The 18,044-nt window shown below is 48.0% G+C and overlaps 1 protein-coding gene across 12 annotated transcripts in view; it reads left to right on the forward strand.

The window, feature by feature from the left end:
* The window catches only part of LOC122717783 (Down syndrome cell adhesion molecule-like protein Dscam2), a 119,300-nt gene extending 101,294 nt beyond the window's left edge, over positions 1 to 18,006 (forward strand). For 9 of the 12 annotated variants that reach the window (XM_043942178.1, XM_043942205.1, XM_043942212.1 and 6 more), the window contains 14 exons: positions 548 to 846; positions 5,193 to 5,341; positions 5,586 to 5,740; positions 6,525 to 6,700; positions 8,631 to 8,936; positions 10,508 to 10,804; positions 11,847 to 11,982; positions 12,069 to 12,196; positions 13,290 to 13,718; positions 13,970 to 14,254; positions 15,815 to 16,101; positions 16,622 to 16,874; positions 16,990 to 17,080; positions 17,180 to 18,006. In XM_043942178.1, coding sequence (XP_043798113.1) covers positions 548 to 846; positions 5,193 to 5,341; positions 5,586 to 5,740; positions 6,525 to 6,700; positions 8,631 to 8,936; positions 10,508 to 10,804; positions 11,847 to 11,982; positions 12,069 to 12,196; positions 13,290 to 13,718; positions 13,970 to 14,254; positions 15,815 to 16,101; positions 16,622 to 16,874; positions 16,990 to 17,080; positions 17,180 to 17,597 — 3,409 coding nt within the window. In that variant the 3' untranslated portion in view covers positions 17,598 to 18,006. Of the gene's footprint in view, positions 1 to 547; positions 847 to 5,192; positions 5,342 to 5,585; positions 5,741 to 6,524; positions 6,701 to 8,630; positions 8,937 to 10,507; positions 10,805 to 11,846; positions 11,983 to 12,068; positions 12,197 to 13,289; positions 13,719 to 13,969; positions 14,255 to 15,814; positions 16,102 to 16,621; positions 16,879 to 16,989; positions 17,081 to 17,179 lie in introns of all 12 variants that reach the window. The other 3 variants (XM_043942195.1, XM_043942237.1, XM_043942219.1) reach the window with 3 other exon arrangements.
* Positions 18,007 to 18,044: the final 38 nt, after the last annotated feature.

Genomic DNA, 18,044 nt, shown 5'->3' on the forward strand with positions numbered 1-18,044 from the left:
TGCAATCGCGGCTCTGATTAAGCGGGTCGTGTCCACGCTCGGGTCCCGAAATTTCCCCTTTAAAATAACTGGGACGGACGAAAAAAAAAGAGTGATCGCACGTTAGACGCGCGTTCGACCCTCCTCCCCCTCCCCTCGAGGGCTCATCCTCGAGGGATTCATCCGGTACACTCGGTCGGTTCCACTCCGCGGAGCGTGTGACCGCGCGTCGGGGCGAGGGGAGGGACAGGAGGGAGGGAAGTTTCCACGGAACATTTTCCCAACAACGCCGCGCTCCTTCGTTACGAAATTATTCCCGCATCATCCCTCGCTCGCTAACTTTCTCTCACGCAAAATTACTCGAGCACCAGCGAGACGCGATGCATCGCTTCGTCGCATATAATTCGATCGCGAATTCATCTTCTCCCGCGGATTATCCGTTATTATCGGTTATTAAAATTGCGAGGCGATATTTTCGCCACTGGACTTAAAATCGTAAGGCTCGTTCGTCCAACGATGCGATTGTTGATTCGAAATGAAGTTTCGACGAAGCTCTCCCTCTCCGCAGGTACACGATAGACAACCAGAAGGTGTCCGGGCGGGTGATCTCGGAGCTGCGCATCACCCAGGCGAACCACATTGACCGTGGGGACTACACGTGCGTGGCTACGAACGCTTACGGCCACGCGAGGGCTGGTATCAAGCTGTTGGTGCAGGAGCCACCGAATTTCCCCCGGAATTTGCACGTAGCCGAGCAAGGGAGCAGATCGCTGCTGTTGGCCTGGTCGTCGCCGTCCAGCGAGCAGGATCCGGCGCACGCCAGCTCCCCTATAACCAAATACATCGTGCAGTACAAGGAGGCGCAGGGTAGGTTTCCACGATTCGTTTCGTTCGCCGTGGATCGGGCGAAGTCGCGTCCGAGCGATGGAATCGAGGTCGGATAAACGGACGAGACATTGCCACGGAGAATTTTCTCCACGGTATCTCGCACGGTGTATTAATCCGGATGCAAAGGTCCGGTGATTAAAATGGATTGGAACTCGATCGTGGCGGCGTCGCGATGAGATTGGACGCGGTACCGTGATTCCGTTTGATGGAATGGAAACGAGGAGGTCAGCGGGATGCCCTGCGACTCTCGGTCGAGCTTGCCTCGAGACAGAGAGGCGTGTCTCGGGAGCGTGTATACTCGATGAGCGCCGCCACTTCGATCGATCGTGGTCAAACACGACGGGCACGTACGACGCTTCGTAGATCGATGGATCGAGGTTTCGTGAATCGGTAATGGGGATCATCGGGAGGGTCACGTTGACGACGCGTACCACGACGATGTTTGACTCATTCCTATCACTAGATTCATGGCGCATATTCATAGCGCACTCGCTCGCTACGTTCCACCACCGTATTCACGCCACTATTTTTACTTTCTCGCAAACTCTTTGAAGAGATGGCGGATGTTGGGCCGAGGCCGATTTCGAGTCGAGGGACGAGCGTACCGCGATCAACCGTCACGGTTGAATTTGTCGAATGGCGTGACCGACTTTCTCGTCTCTTTCCTCGTTTTCACGAGCACCAGCCTTGTTATTTCTATTATATAACTCTTCCAGAGTTAGCCTACTTGCGAACCGCCATTTTGATAATGGAGACAGGCAAGAGAGATTCAAGGAGTATTATTTCACCGTACAGTGTTACGCACGTATCGTGGGTCGTGCATCGAGTCAGAGCTATTGCTTTATCCTCCCCGACGTTGATGATGACTTTTTAATAACAATGCTCGATCGTTTCACGCAGCTGCTGGCTCCTACGTGCCTCGTAACGCGATGAAACTAGACACGCTCTTACGAAGGAAAAATAGATACGTTGTTGGATCGCGGTCCGAACAGCTTTTCCAAAGTTTGGCAACGTTACATCTTTTTTTCACGAACACGGCGTTTCTCAAACTTGGTCATTTTTCATCTCGTTCGCGTTCAATGTCGCGGAAACTCGTGTGATCGGAAAAAAAAAAAAAATATGGAAGATTGGATCAAAACCCAGCCCAGGAAGTAAATTAATTTCGGATAAGAGATCGATCCCGAGAATCGAGTATTCCTCGTATCCGATAAAGATAACGGAATCTTTATAGAGGCGGATGATTTATCGCTTTGACATCTGCGCCAGGAAAAGGACTCTCTCTGAAAAGATTCTTTGGAATTCAAATAGCGAGCTTTATACCGCTTGTGACGGTGTTATCCATAGCGTCGCTAAGATCCATCTTATGGCGATTCCTCGATTCCTCTGCCGATGTCGTTTCACTCGCTCATAACGATTTCCGTAGGGAACGTATCAGAGACGTTATTCGTATCTCGTATCACTTTCGAAAACGTCTTCGTTATTTTTCACCGCTGCCATTTTCTTCTCGATCCAATGTCCTTTCCCCCCCCTTTTTTTTTTTTACCACGCCGTTCTTCCAATCGATTCCATCCAATTCTCTTCGACGGTCTTTCTTAATCGATCGCGAAACTCGAGTCCTGTATCCCCGACGCCTTCTGTGTCTCCTCGGTGAAATTTGAGAAACGCTGTGCGAACCTTTCGATCGATCCCTCCTGGTGCGACAAAGTCCGCCACCAGGCAAAACGTCCTTATAGATTTTTTCGATATTTCGAGGGCAATATCCAGGGCGTGGAGGGAAACTCGAAGATTCGTGGACTCGTTTCGATATAGTTCGAAATATCTTCCGTATTTCGTTGGAAAATGGTGGACGCCGATTTCGCGAGAATGTTCCCGCATCGATTCCTTTCGTAAAGGGAAGAAAGAGAAATTCGTTATCGTCCACGACAGTATTTTTCATTTTGGATTTCTTCTTTTGTTTACACGAAGAACTTCCTTCTGCCTGCCTGCCTGCCTATATTTTAATTGCTTTCCATCCGCGGGGCAACGGATCGTCGTTTTCATTACGAAGCAGCCGGACGTCGGGAGGAGTTTGATTCGTAATATCTCGACGATGCCACATTAAGACTCCATTATTGGACTGTCAGGCTGGATCTCAAGTTTAATCAATAGCCTGGCCGCCTGGCTCCGAAGCCAATCGAGGGAATGAAATTATAGCGCAATATGGCAAACAATATATAATCAATCCGAAGCCGATGATCGTGATCGCTGCTCCGTTTCTTTCGCTCGCTGATTGGACAGACATCGAGCACAATTCCTTCCCCAGCTTTCTATATCCACGACTTTTCGATCGCAGGGCGGACCAACTTTCGGCCGAAACGAAATAATAAACCATTCCTTCTCCCCTCTCCTCGAAAGCGAGCCACCAATTCGCGACCCCCTCTCGCTTTTTACATTTTAATGGAAAAATTAATTTCGAAGCGTCGTTGGCTTCTTTACTTGGCTCGCAGCTTCTTTCTCCTCGCAATGGTCCTCCGGGCCGGGCAAAAGTTTTTCAATTTTCGTGAAAGCCGTCGTCACCGAGTTTTAGCCGATGCTCGAATCAAACGTATTGTCGTCGATGGAGAACTGGACCGGCACGCTGTATTTCACGATATTATTTCACGATATTTAATTACGTCGCGTGGAATGACCCGTTTTTTCTCTTTTTTTCTTTTTTTTTTTTCGTCGAGCGAACGACCAGAGTCAGGTCGAAAGGGTGTGTTATATCGAGCGGAATGCAGAGAGAGAGAGAGAGAGAGAGAGGAGGAGGAGCGAGTCAGGGTTTTCATAAAAGCGTGCCACGAAAAGGAAGTCGAAGTTTGCCCGCGAAGTCGACGCCGTGCTTCTTCTCTCCGCTCTGTCTCGTGCTTTTATTTTCTCCACCAGTTGGGAAACTTCTCTTTGAAAGGGAGCATCAACCCCACGCGATACCATCCCTCTCTCTTTCTCCCCCTCTTTCGCCGCTTAACCAGCCCCTCCCCTCCCCCTCAGGATCCCAAATCTCCCTCGTTAACTTGGGATGTCCTCATTTACGCCTAATCGACTCGAATCGGGTGGCCACCGCTAAATTATCGAACTTAACACATGGAAGGTCACAGCGAGGTGTCGTGGTGTGAACGCGCGTGAAACACGTTTTCAGGGCAAGCACCGAGTCGGATATATCCGCTATCATCCGCCGTGATTCCTTTTTCCCGCCATATCCCCCCCCAATCGTGTATCGATCGTTGACGAACGTGCGATCGTTCTTCGATTCGTATCGATCGATATATATATAATATTTTTCTTTTCTTTACGCGGGCCACGGGATTGAAATTAAATATACACGCGTTTAATTTCGATTTTCTCCCTTCTCCCCTCTTCCTGTCTTTCTCTTTCATTTTCCCTTTTGTTTCCAGAGTAAAGCGTGATAGCGATGAATTTTTTACACGTATGAACGAGCATCGAGGGCACGTGATAAAAAACGCACTTGCGTTTTTTATTTTTTTATTTTTTTATTTTTTGGCTCACTCGCAGCGGGGATACATTTGATTAACTTGTTCCAAAACTTTGGAAACCTTGCGTACCATCTCTTTCGCTCACCTTTGCTCTTTTTTTCTCCCCCTCTCTCCTCCCATCGATCTCCTGTACACGTTCGCACGTTCGATTTTTCGACAGCTTCGAGGCGGATTACCAGCTACTCTACCACCGACTATCAAAAACTAATTCTCTCGACGCCGGTTAACCTCGTTTCTCGACGCCGCCTTACGTGCCTCTGACGAATCCTCGTCGCTTTCGAGCCAATGATAAAGCCAGAAGTCAAAGTCGGTCGGTTCTCGCCTAAGAAGATGAGAGGGAACGTTCGCGGCCTTGATAGTCTTCCTTCGTGAAAAGTTTATTTTTCCAAAGTTTAAATCGGGTAAAGTGCAGAAGCTTTGGTAAAGAAGTTTCTCGATGTTGTTGCTCCGAATATAAGCAACAACAGGCGTTAAACGACGGACACGTTAAACGTAACACGGTTTAAATTGATTTCGATAAACTTTCATCTCGGAAGTTTGGAAAGGTCATCGACGAAGAAACGCGATCTTCGCTTTCGAATTCTCGTACAGTGAGGTCGAAACTGGCTTATAAGACGCTTTAACCGTCGTCGACGAGATGCCTCTTACACGTATAAGGTGCTGCGAAATTGTGGTGGCATTGTGGTAACCGCCTCGGGGAGTAAGACGGACGTACGCGCGAAAGTCGTAGCGGTTCGTAAATTCGTCGATTACCTTAGCGATCAACGATGCACACAAACCCTCTAAGCGTTGTCGTTGCCTTTTGCTGGAAAGACGTGTGGCATGAGCACAACACGCAGAAGATGGTGGCAGGGGACAACACGGTCGCGCTGGTATCGCCCCTAAAACCGGCGACCTCCTACCACTTTCGGGTGCTAGCGGAAAATCATCTTGGAACATCAGCGCCAAGCGACATCCTTCATGTCAGTATCAAAAAACATTTCAGCATATCTCAAAAAAAGAAAGAAAAAAAAAAAAAAAAAAAAGAAAAAAAAGAAAATTATCATTATATCACTTATCCATCTTATTATATATTTTCGTTAATATATTCGAACATATTCGCCATTTTCTTTAACGTATCGAACGTTTCTCCTTTCACTCTTCGATCCACCTTCGATCGATCGACGAAAAAATCGCTACGTTGGACGACAACGGCAACGACAACAGGCCCAGACCGACGGCGAGATTCCCGGTGGATCGCCCAGACACGTTATCGCTGAACCCTTAGGACCGCAGCAAGTGAAGGTCACCTGGCAACCACCCGATCGATCCCTGTGGAATGGCGAACTTCTCGGATACACCATCAGCTACGCCAATCTAGGGTATCGTTATCCGTTTAACGGCTGTTTAGAATAGTTTCCAAAGCACACTCGAGAACCGTAGAATTTAGCAACAGAACGAAGAACCTGATCCCGTCGAGTCTTGCCCGATTATCGCTGCGATTCCGCGTCGACAATGGACGACGATCGGAGGACTCGCGGACGATAATCGCCGCGCTTTTGTTCCCTCCCCTCCTCTCCTCTCGTAACAGATGTTTCGCGAACGTTTCTCCTCCCCCTTCAAACGTGTGCAATTCGTCTCTCGCCGACGTCTCTCGTTATACTTACGATTATTAAATCGGGTTATACGAACGATGAGGCCAATTTCGTTGTATAACGAATCTCGAGGAGGATTTTGCTGGAGGAAAACTTCCAGCGGAACTTTGATAATCTCGGTCTCGGGCAGAAGGACAAGACGGATTTCGAATAAAATTCATCGTTAACCGTCCCGAAACGATGGAATTTCTCCGATTTCTTGCCCCTCGTTGGGATTCTTTGGATTCTCGATTATAATTCGCGAAGGATCGCGCGCCGGTTCGTTAGGCGAGGGGCGGAAACGCGCCCTTCCTCTCCGAAGGAAAGGAAATTTGATATCGGATTGGAATGGATTGTATATATATATATATATATGTACGATTATCGAGGAGGGGAGGAACGTGGAGAAATCAGGAGACTATTTTTCGCTCCAATTTCCACGGGATGGGTTTAAGTATCGTCGAGTTCCGGCCGTTCCTTCTCGCGCTTTATCTTTCCGCCCCGAGAAACACGGATCGTGGCTTTATTTCAGCGGGAATGATCAATCGGTGAACATCACCAGAGTGGGAATCACGGAAAACGGCGATGGCTCCTACAGGCTAACCGGACTTCGAAAGTACACCCAATATAGCATCGTGGTGAAGGCGTTCAATAATAAAGGAGACGGCCCAGGATCTGACCCGGTCACGGTGCAGACTCTCGAAGACGGTGAGCGAACGACATCAAGGTTATTTCTCCTTTCTTTTGTGTTTCTCTCTCTTCTTTTTTTTTTTGAAAATTTTTTAAACGATCTCCTGGTCGTCGAATTAATTGCGATTAAATTGCAAGTCTAATAAATTATTTCAATTCCATGGCCAGAGGTTTAAATTAATAAATTTAAAAAGAAACTCTATTCTCTTACGTAATGCGACAGATATCGAAAGTGGAGCAACAGCTTCTTTAACCTTAGAATTCGATCTAAACTCTCTGTTAAATGAGAAATAACGTATTATCGAATAAAACAACTATATCGAGGGATAAAGGATAATTGGAGACTTTAGCGGTATTCGAAATAACATAGAACGAGATGCGGCGCATTCTCGAGCGCTGATGAAGCTAGAGATTCGCTTTTATACGAAATTAATTTTCACGGGTGCAATTTTACATTCAGAAACTCGCAACAACGCGGAGAAAGGGGATTTAAAAAATTTGCGTGTACATCTCGCAAGGCGGGGCTCGTTAACCGTCATATCTCTATTTTTTAATCGGATGACTCGTTGTTCTAACTTGTTGAGTTTCACCCAACGAAATCTGTGCAGAGGATTAAAAAAATAAAACAAATTGTTTCATTTTTGGAAATCGATCGAATTTCAACTTTTTCGAGACTGTTCGTCAAAATTATTTCGAGTTGAGTCGTCGCTCCACTTTCTATTTGAATCCACGGAATTCTAATATCTCCCTCTTCCTCTCTTTTCCTTTTCCTAAGATTTTCGCTCGTTCAGATAACCGGTGTACTTTATAGACCCGTTTTCGAAAGAAGGCGTGACGTGAAGGTGTTGCAACGATCGATTAATTCGCAAACAGCGACGGATAGAGATGTCCAGATCGCGAAACATTCCTCCAAACATCGAATCGAGCTTCGAGTTTGGACGAGTTTAGCGGGGAGTGGCCGCGATGCATGAAATCCGTTCAACGCTCGCGCGATTTTCCGTGGTCCGTTCCGCTCGAAACAATGGCACGGCTTAATTGCGCGGTTTCCTTTGCCAACGCTCGAGGAAACAGTCGAAACACATTTTCCAACAAAGGCGTCGTTCGACGATAATCCTGCTTCCATAATCTGTGTAAAGAAAAAACGGGAAGAGAGAGAGAGAAAAAAGAAAATTTGTAACAACGCTTCGACAGTTATACATACACACATATATATATATATATTGGAACAAGAAGAAACTTCAGTGGCGCGAGTTTACTCGAGAGGAAAGCGTAAATACTCGGCGGCCGCGTTCCGATTTTCCTCCCCGCTTTGCTCGTTGGCGGGGAGAACTCGAGACGGACAACCGTCGAACGAGCTTCCTTCCTCTCGAGGAAGAGGAATAGCCTTTCGCGTTCCGCGGAAACCGCGATGGATCGTGCACAACACGCGTGCCACGCGCGCCCTTTCCCCCCGTTTGACACTTGACCCGGTGGAAAAAGATCGGCGTTCCGCGCCGTTAACGAGACAGTCCTCCTCCCATCCGTGGCAAACAACATCGCGCACAACAGAACACGTTTTCGAATAACGAGCTCGGGCAAAAGCGAAGACAGATCGATCGCTCCTCCACTCCTCCTCGCCTCGGTTCAAGAAGTTGCCACTCGGGGGGATTCTAGCCTTCCAATCAGCAACGCAAAAACAATCCACTCGACACCAGTTTACCTCTCCTCTCTTTGTCCTCGAATTTCCTCTCGAAACTGAAAACTCCCTAGTCGCGCCATTTGCCGTGGCGCGCATCGGTAACCAGACCCGTCTCGTCGTCCCCGCCCCCGCTCCAATTTCCACAGACACCGTTGCCATGCCCTCCCCGATCTTCCGTTCTTCTCTCCGTTTTCCTTTCCACGATAATAAATAAAGCTTAATTTTCGTCCCGATCACGATTCCTGATCACCACGATTTTACACGGCGCAGTTCCAAGCGCCTCGCCGCAGAACGTGGCGTGCGCCGCTCTGACCGGGCAGAACATCCAGGTGACCTGGAAGCCGCCGCCTTCCGACAAAGTTCACGGGGTCGTGCAGGGGTACAAGTTGCTGTACGAGGCGGGCAGCGCTGTTCTGGAGCAGCAGGCGGGCAGAGAGACGAAGATCAGCCATGCATTGAGCACGGTTCTGCACGGACTTAGCCCGTACACCAATTACACGGTGCAGGTGCTCGCCTACACCAGAGCCGGGGAGGGTGTCACGAGCAGCCCTGTATCCTGCACCACCGAAGAAACTGGTAAACCATTTGCTCGCTCCCGCTTGTTTCCTCTCCCTCTGCGCCAGACAAACGAGCGACGGGCACGAGCAAACAGAAGTAAATTTTCCACGCGTCCACCGGATCGGGGGAGAGAGAGAGAGAGAGAGCGTTGTGCCTCTGCGGTTCCGCCGTGGATGCTTTACGGCGAGCCGTGCTGTTGATGTTTCGATAGGTCAATATGTCCACGAGATCGTCGGCCAGTTTGTCGTTTTGGCCCGCAGATCGGAGGGTTGTTAGATGATGGGGGTTGTTAGGGGATCGTGGACGTAAGTCGACCAGAAGCCGGATCGTGGGATTATCGAAACGTTAATGGGCTATCATCCATTGCGATATCGATGCTAAAAATTATAATCGAATTAAATTATCCAAAAATTTCTTGAAATTAGAAGTAGGAATCGATCGGGGACAACTTTCTTTTTTTTTTTTTTTTTGCGTTTTTTATTATCGTTTAATTAGCATTTTAACAAGGAACGGAAAGTTGCGTCAGGTACGGTGGAAAATTTCTCTTCGAAGATGAGTCTCGAGAGTGGGAACGAGTGCGCTTTACAACGGGGGAGGGGGCGCTTGCAGCCGTGAATTTGGGGGAATGGTCGGGTGCCGCTGCTTAACGAGAGCGTGGAAACGTGGACCAAAGAGTCAATGACGGAAACTTTGCCGCTCCTTTGAAGTAACGTTATATCCAGAGAAGCGACGACGGCAATCGCCCCCTCATCGTGGAAACTCGACTAGCTTTTCCATTAAACGCAGCTGCACACGTTGGGGCGTGCACGCGGCCCCGGAATTTCCGCGGAAATTGCCGGAAATGGGTCGCGAATAATTGTATCGCGTTATCGCGAAACTCGTAATAACGCTCGGCAAAACGAAACGCGTGAGCGCGGCCTGTGGTCGTAAAATTTCGCGTGCATCGCGAAAAGAAAAACGCGGGGCCCCGGATGTGGTCGTCAATGACAGATGCTCAGCGCGAGCGGATTCGTCGCGTGCCCGTCCAACGAACAAGAGATTTTTAATCGCGCGTCAACGAAGCGATAAATAAAGGGAAAGTTTTGCTTTGGAGACTTGCAAAGTTATGAGAGATGTACGTAATTTTTGTGCTCTCTGGGATGATAGGTTGAATAACGGAGGAGGAAAGGTCGTGGACGGTGATAAAGCTCGGTAAAGCTTTTTGCCTTGGTCATTTGCCGCGACAGTGACCAAGTATATCGCCAAGTAAAAATCACGATTCGAGGAGGAATAAGTTCGAAGGACGAGCGATCGTGGCGACGTAACACGAGTAGTAACGTGTCCCTCGTAAAATTCTATCGGATTAGCCGCAAGAAGAGAATATAAATCCACGAAATAACGTTTCATTTTATATATATTTATTCTCCACGATCGAATCCAAATTTGGATTTTCCAAAATTAAACACGAGGGAAACGACCTTTCTTCCCTCCCTCTCCCTTCCATCGACGATCGATTAACGAGCAATAAGCGTTTCCCCCGTTTCGACTGTCCGTTTCTTCCGCTCCGTATCCGGAAGCCAGTGATCGCCAGCTACTCGTTCCTGCCTTAGTTCCGGACGCGCCCGAGCGCGTGAAGGCCGTGACCAGTAACGAGGACGCGGTGGTGATATCTTGGCTGCCACCGCGGCGACCGAACGGCATTCTCACCAAGTACACCGTCCATATCCGGGTGTTGGACCAGGGCCAGGAGGTGAAGACCATTAAGAGTTCGTTGCCTGCGCAGAACCTGCACCACGAGGCGACCGGGCTGAAGCAGCGCGAGTCCTACGAGGCCTGGGTTACGGCCTCCACCAAAATAGGGCAAGGACCTAGAACTCCGGTCATCAAACTTCAACTGAGCAATACCGGTAAGCCATCCCGAGGCCAAACTTTCCTCGGGGAAAGGAAAACGGTTCTTCCTCCTTCCTCCCCCGTTTCCTCTCTTTCTCTTCCCCCCCTCGCCGTTCCCTCCCCGAGGAATCGATTTCCAACGGCTCGATTCGCCAACGATCGCGCGGTGAACGCGCGGGGAAATTGGGCCAATGAAACGTGCAAGTTTTATGAAAAATTCGCCACTCTCCCGAGGAATAAAACCGCGCAATCGTTGGTTTCGTATCGATGCGAAGCCGCGCTGGCACGATGGATCTTTCCAAGGATCGATTTTAGACAAAGAAAGGGGACGTACGAATGTATACAATAAAAGTGTACAAGTAGCCTCGGTTAAAATGCAGCGTGAGAATGTTATAGAAAAAAACTGTTAAATATATATATATATATATATCGTGTAATTGGACTATTTCGTGCCGATTAACCACAATTGACCATCATCGAGTAACCAATTACCGAATCGAGCCACTGATCGTTAATTAACGTCGATACAATAAGATATTCTCCTTTCCTCGGCTGTATTATACTTTTCACGGAACAAGTTTGCTCTTAAAAGAACAAGATTTCTCGATAAACGTTGCAGGCACTCGCTGCAATCTCGTTCCGTATGCATGGGATATTTAATCGACCCTGTTCCCGCGATTCTTTGCGTTTCAGTTCGACGGAGTTCGTGAAAGTTGATCGACGAGCTCGAATATATATATATATATATATATATATATATATATATAGAGTTGGCGCAGAGTGCCGAGAATTATGCATTTTAATCCATAACCCTCTCACACGCGTCATCGTTAATAGAAATCTGTGCGCTTTTCGTCGAATACGATCTCCCCTCTCCTACACCATATATATATATATACACATGTACATATACATAATTCGAGAGAAACAAAGTGACGGGGAGAGGGGAGAGGGGAAGGGGAGGGGAACGACGAGGGAAGTTTCGAAAGTGAACTCAAACACGGATCATAGCTGGAGGAAGTTTAACGAAGAGCAAGGATAACCGGGACTTTTAATTAGTTCCAGCAGCTATAATATCGTTCGGAGTGCCGCTCGTAGTGCCTTGGAGGGTGGACGTCAATATGGCCTGTCTCGCCGTCGGTATTCCACGTCCCACGGTGGAATGGCGTCGAGGCGACGTCAAGTTGCAGCAGAAGTAAGTGGTGGAGAGAAATGATGGAATACGGAGCGAGAGATACGTATACGTGCGCGTGGTGATCACATCAGGGTTTTTCACGACAGGTCGGACATAGGGGCGGACAACGCGTTGACGTTGAGGAACGTGCAGAGAACTCACGAGGGCAACTATTCCTGCCACGTGAAGAATTCCCTCGGTTCCGATGAAATCGTGTACACGCTGCAAGTACAAGGTACGTGGAACTTGGTCGTTTGGGAGAGAATAAGATCCCGTTGAGCGGATCGGGATTTTCTTCGTCCCTCGGGATCGTTTGGCAATAATTTTCCCGTTATTCGATAAAGGAAGGGATTCCGCCTTTTTTTTGCGAAATTCTGAAAAATTCTATGTGCATATATATAATAGTTATATTTTTATCTCTTGTTAATTGTTAATGCTATCGATTGACTCGTGTTCTATGAAATTATATTTCATAGAGGTTTAAAGATCGGACTCGCGTCGCACAGACTCAATTTCGCCACTGGTTAAGGATTAACTTTCGATAATTTTCGATACAAAAATTTTTTTTTTCCCCGCGATCCATTTTCGATTCGATTTAAAATTCTTCTTCTTCGAAACTCGCGTAAAAGGTTTACCGACGTGTCGTTGGTAACGTTGTTCTCGCGAGAAACGAATAATACCGCGCGAGTAACCACGACGGGGAAGAGAATCGGGTCAACAGGTCGCGTTCCCGTCGAAAACGCGACGACAGGACACGGAACAGTGTCCCCCTCCTTCTCTGGGAAATTTTCAATCCCTTTTCGCGCGCATCGTGCGGATATCATCGCGGTAATGAACGGGAACGGGTCACGGGAGGGGTGAAAAAGCTTGTCATCGACGGGATGAAACAGGGTTCGTTAAAAGTTGCAAAAACCAAATCGTTTTTTCGTTGCGGTGGTCGCACAATTATCGCGCATAATTCGCCCACGGCTGAAAATTTGTTCGTAAAACAGTGGAACGCTGTTCGAACTCCTCGTTACGTGAAACGTCGACTCGATCGTGGGACGCAAATCATAATCAAATCGATTTCGCCGAGGTTCGAATTCGCATGATCGTGTTTGACGATAGTTTCTGAAAAAAAAAAAAAAGTACATAGAAGTAAAATTTTTCCCGCGTGGAATTGACTCGTCCCGGCGAGAATAAAGTCTCTATCCTCTATAAACTTTGAAAATTCCGGATTACCAAGTTTCGTCGAGTTTCTTTTTCCTCGTTCGAAATCGCCGCGTTCGTCGTTCCACGCGATTAATAATCGGTCGAAACCGCCGTGTTAATCGTGCAACTTTGCGCAGTGCCTCCAACACCGCCGACTCTGCTCGCCACCGGCACCACAACCGACGCTGTCCAACTGCAATGGAAACAGGGCGACAATGGTGGCGCCCCCATCAAGGGATTCCTGTTGGCCTATCGTCGCGAGTTCTCCGAGTGGGAGGAAGTGATGATCGATAGGAAGGCGAACACGCATCTTCTGGAAGGATTGCAGTGCGGGACCAGGTACCAGTTCACGTTGGCGGCGTTCAACAGGATCGGTAGCGGAAGCGCGAGCAAGATCGAGTCGGCGAAGACGAATGGGACGAAACCGATTCCACCCATCAAGCATCAGTTGATCAAAGCGAATCAAACGTTCGTTACGTTGGAGTTGAACTCGTGGCAAGACGGGGGCTGCCCTTTGCTCTATTTTGTGGTCGAATACAGGAGGTTATCCGGTGATTGGTTGCTCTGTAAGTCTCGTTCAATATTCGGATTCAATTCCCTCGAATAGTTTCATCGTTCGAGTGCCCAATTTTTCCTCTTGCTTTTCTCGTCGGTCGATCGATCGATCGATCCGAAAAAGCAAAGGAAAATATTTACGGTAAAACGTGCAAAAAGTCTCGAAAACCTCGAACGGAAAATTGTATTCCCCTCCGTAAAACGTAAAACGCCAACGCGTCGTCGCGGTCTGTTTCACGCAACGACCCTAATTCTGTTGCAGTTTCGAATAACGTGCAACCACAATCGAGATTCTCCATAGTGAATTTGGATAGCGGCACCAAATACGAGCTCCGTGTCACTGCGTACAATAACGCGGGCTCGACGCAGGCCGAATACCTGTTCACCACGTTGTCGCCGACCGGCAGTAATCGAATACACGACGAGCACCTGCCCGAAACCGAGGAGACCTCGCTTCTTTTCGACGCCCACGTGCTCGCGCCTAGCGTCATCTCGCTTCTAGCCGTGTTCCTCACGGTGGCTGGCGTCTGCTTTTGCTTGAAAACACGTAAGTCCTCCACCATTATTCGTCCTACGATATCAAAGGATAAACTCTAATCGAATCGATTTCTGGAACGTACCATCGTCGCCAAAGGATCTCATCATTCGATCTTATCGAACATTTTTTACAACGCTTTTACGAATCATTGGAATCGGGAAAATATTCCCGAAAATTCGAATTCGTTTCCGCGTTATCGTTATCGCGTGTGCTCAAATAACCGTACATATAATTAAAATCGCCGGCGGATGTGTATCTCGTATTGTATTGAAACAAGCGGTATCAAACAAAGAACCATCGAATCGATGTTCAATTAACGATCCTAATTGCCTATATTTAAACATATATATATAACACGAATACACACAGTGAAAATCATAATTCTGCGTTGTATCGGAATCGCACAGCTCCTTTCTATAACGAAATTCACCCAATGTATTCTTGCACTTTGCCTATCCAATCGCAAACTATGCTTTTCGATCATATAACTCTACTACGATTGCATTTCTGATCAACCACTCTACTCAACCACTAAACTCTCTAATTCCCTCGATCGAATCATAGTTGCATAAAATCAAAGATTAATCAAAGGACATTGGCCCATCTGGATCTGGATCATCTAGATTCCGTGCCGCGAAGCGTTCATTTCGAGGAGGTTCATTTCATTTCGAAAAGGGAAGACGAAAGGGTTTCGATCGAGGGGATCGAATCGGGATAGGATTTCAACGGTAACGGCAATTTGCATTAAGACGGAAGAGCGTGCTGGCGCCACACTCGTGCCACTCGTCGTTATCGAGTAGCTAAACGTCGCGATATCGTGTTCCAATTACCGTGCATTCTTCGAGAGATGGTGAGATATCGCTATCAACGTTGCTAAAATTGATTCCTTTCGTCCCTCCTTCTCGGCCATTCCTTCGTTTCTTTCCTCCCCCTTTCACGAACGCGACTTTTTACTCGACCACTTATCCAATCGCAATCCGAGCCACGCTCGAGCTCGTGCTATTCGATTAATTAAAAGCACCGGCGAACGAGGTATTTCCACGCGCGTTTCACGCAATTATATCAACGTTGTTGACGGTAACGTGCTACGATCATTCCTCTTCCGGCACGTGTGGAACGATCTGGTAAATATTTACGCGACCACGATTAGTGGAACGCGACGACGAGTTTCTCGATCGTCGAATTCCATCCACCTCGTTTTCGCCAAGTAATCTTCTCTCCGGCGAAAATTTGATCCCGCTCCATGCTCGATAGATGGCAGGTGCTATGCACTTACGAGATAACCACGATTCCTTTTCGAGATAAGTGTTGTTACAAGTTTAATCGACGCGAGTCCTTTGTTCGCTTTCAAACACTTTGACGATAGACGATGAAAGCCTGGCTCGAATTTCTCTTCGGCAACGCCAATGATGGTGATGGTGGTAACAGTGTTTCAGTCGAATCGTTTGGAAAAACGGTTTAGAAATGGTTTAGCGTCGAGATATACTTCTCGTTTGATTCTCGAGATTTCGATTCCCACGTACAGATCGCGTTGTTGTCACTTACACGAGCGAATCGCGATGATTGCAGACGCGGAACGGTCGGGAAGAGCGAATGATCCGAACTCGCAAACCCAGGCGGCGCTGGAGAACAAGCACAACATGGAGCAGAGGGAACAGTACTACGCGACCGTGAGGAAGCCGGGGCAGCAGTCGCCCTGTCGCGAGGTGAGCGCCCTGGAAAGAATACCCGAATATTCCGAAGACATTTATCCGTACGCCACCTTCAATCTGCCCGAGCAGGAAAACCTGTCGGCGAACCCGATGCGACAGGCGTTCTACTACGAACGCAGCGAAACCATGCTGCAAGGCAATCAGGTACAGTGTACAGAGTAACGTGAATGATAAACCGTCGCACGCAACGTGTAATTTAATCGATCGAAAGAGACCTTTCCTTCCTTTCGTCGTGCGGGAAAGAAATGTATTTTCGTCGTATCGAGGAAAAGGATCGAGTCGATGTGATGTATTGCTTCTACACACGTGTGCGCGCACACATACACACACACGTAGACGTGTATATCCCGCGAGAGATGAAACTAGCGTGCACGATACGATCTCGCGTATAAACGTAAGGCGACTTTCCTCCATCGATGTGTCTTGGTTCGAGACTCGCTCGTCCCGAAAGTAAACGACTCTCCGAGGTCGGGGAAAACTCGTTACCGGTACGATACACCGGGATGAATCTCGATGAAGGGATGCTTTGGGAAAGTGATAATAGCGTGGTCGCGTCGAAATCTAATTTTTCGATTTCGAGTGGGAGTACATCGAATCGAAAAATTGAAGAAAGTGAGTGGGACGAGAGGAAGAGAGGTTTGATTAACTTTGACACACGTTTCAGTGCGACATGGAGCAGTACACGAAGGTGCGAGGAAGGGCGAGGCGGAAGTCGAAGTCGTTCAAATCGGAATCGGAGGAGTACGACACCCTGGGCTCGGACAGCGACACGGAGGTCGGTACCAGCAGTCGGACCGAGTCCTCGAACCATCTGGACGACTCAGGGCCGGCGTCGATAATGACGCGTTCCCCGGGGCCGAATTCGATCGGGCAGAGGGAGCAGCGACTAGCCCTGGTCCCGAGGCCGGTTCATCATAGTAAGTTAGTATTCGATTTTCTGTGTCGACGCCGGCAACAGCCTTAAAACGTCATCCAAGCCGCCATTAACGCATCACGTTTCTCGCATCCACGTGTCTCGCGTGCACCTTCTAGATGTGCTGTACCACACGCACGAATCAAGTACATCAACCGAGCCGTCACCAATTTCTGAGAGGAAGACTTTCCCGAGGCTCGAGAAGCAAAGGTAACGTTCCGCCTCCATTCGAAAACGATCTCGACGGAATAGATTCGAAAACGATTATCGAGGCCGATATCCCTTCCGATTCCCTTCCCTGATTTGCAGGAATCAAGGAGCAACGGCCGACATAGGGATGGACGGTCGAGTGCCGGGGATACTGCGCCCCGTGATGAAGCTCTCGGAATCCGGGATGCATTCGTATTCGAGGGGAGCGTCGCCGAGTCAGCCTGGGAGGCCTGGGTCCTGCGATCGGCTGGGCAAAGATCCGAGCCCGAGGAAGTCGGTAGAGTCGTTGTGCCTGCTGGAGGAACCCGGATCGTCCAGAATGGCAAGGAGGGAAGAGGACTGGGGCAGCGAGCTGTCTACGTTGGAACTGAAACCGCCGACAGGTTTCACGGACGCGCACGAGACCAGCGAGGCCGAGTGCGATATCGACATGAAGCTGAAGCTCCACAGGAAGAGGACGGGTTTTCCTTCTAACTCGCTCTCCAAATCACCTAAAGACTTCACTATCACTGTCTAAGTGTGTTGATCAAATATTCGAAGAAAAAAATAAAAAATAAAAAAATGAAACGAAACGAAACGAAATGAAACGAAATGAAAAAACGAAACGCTAAAACGAAACGAGTAAAGAAAAAAAAAAAAAAAAAGATATATCGCATAAGGAACACAGATACACGCACGTACATACAGACACACAGACACGTAAAATAATAAAGATGCCAAAGCATGATGAGTGTTAATTCAAAAAAGCAAAAATGTAAAAAAAAAAAAAAAATGAAACGCAAAATGAAAATTTCCTCGCCGATGAGATTGTCGGGATCCCCCAACGCTTCTCTGTGGATGGATGACTGTCTTTCCGTGTAACTACCGTCGACGATCCATTTACAATAAAGAGGTATTTTTGTAAGAAAAACCGGAAAAGAAGCTAATCCTTGAGTGATTTTTTTTCGTCAACCTTATCTCCCAT

This window comes from Apis laboriosa, unplaced genomic scaffold (assembly GCF_014066325.1).
Source record: "Apis laboriosa isolate Shangri-la unplaced genomic scaffold, ASM1406632v1 scaffold11_cov152, whole genome shotgun sequence".
Lineage (NCBI taxonomy): Eukaryota > Metazoa > Arthropoda > Insecta > Hymenoptera > Apidae > Apis > Apis laboriosa.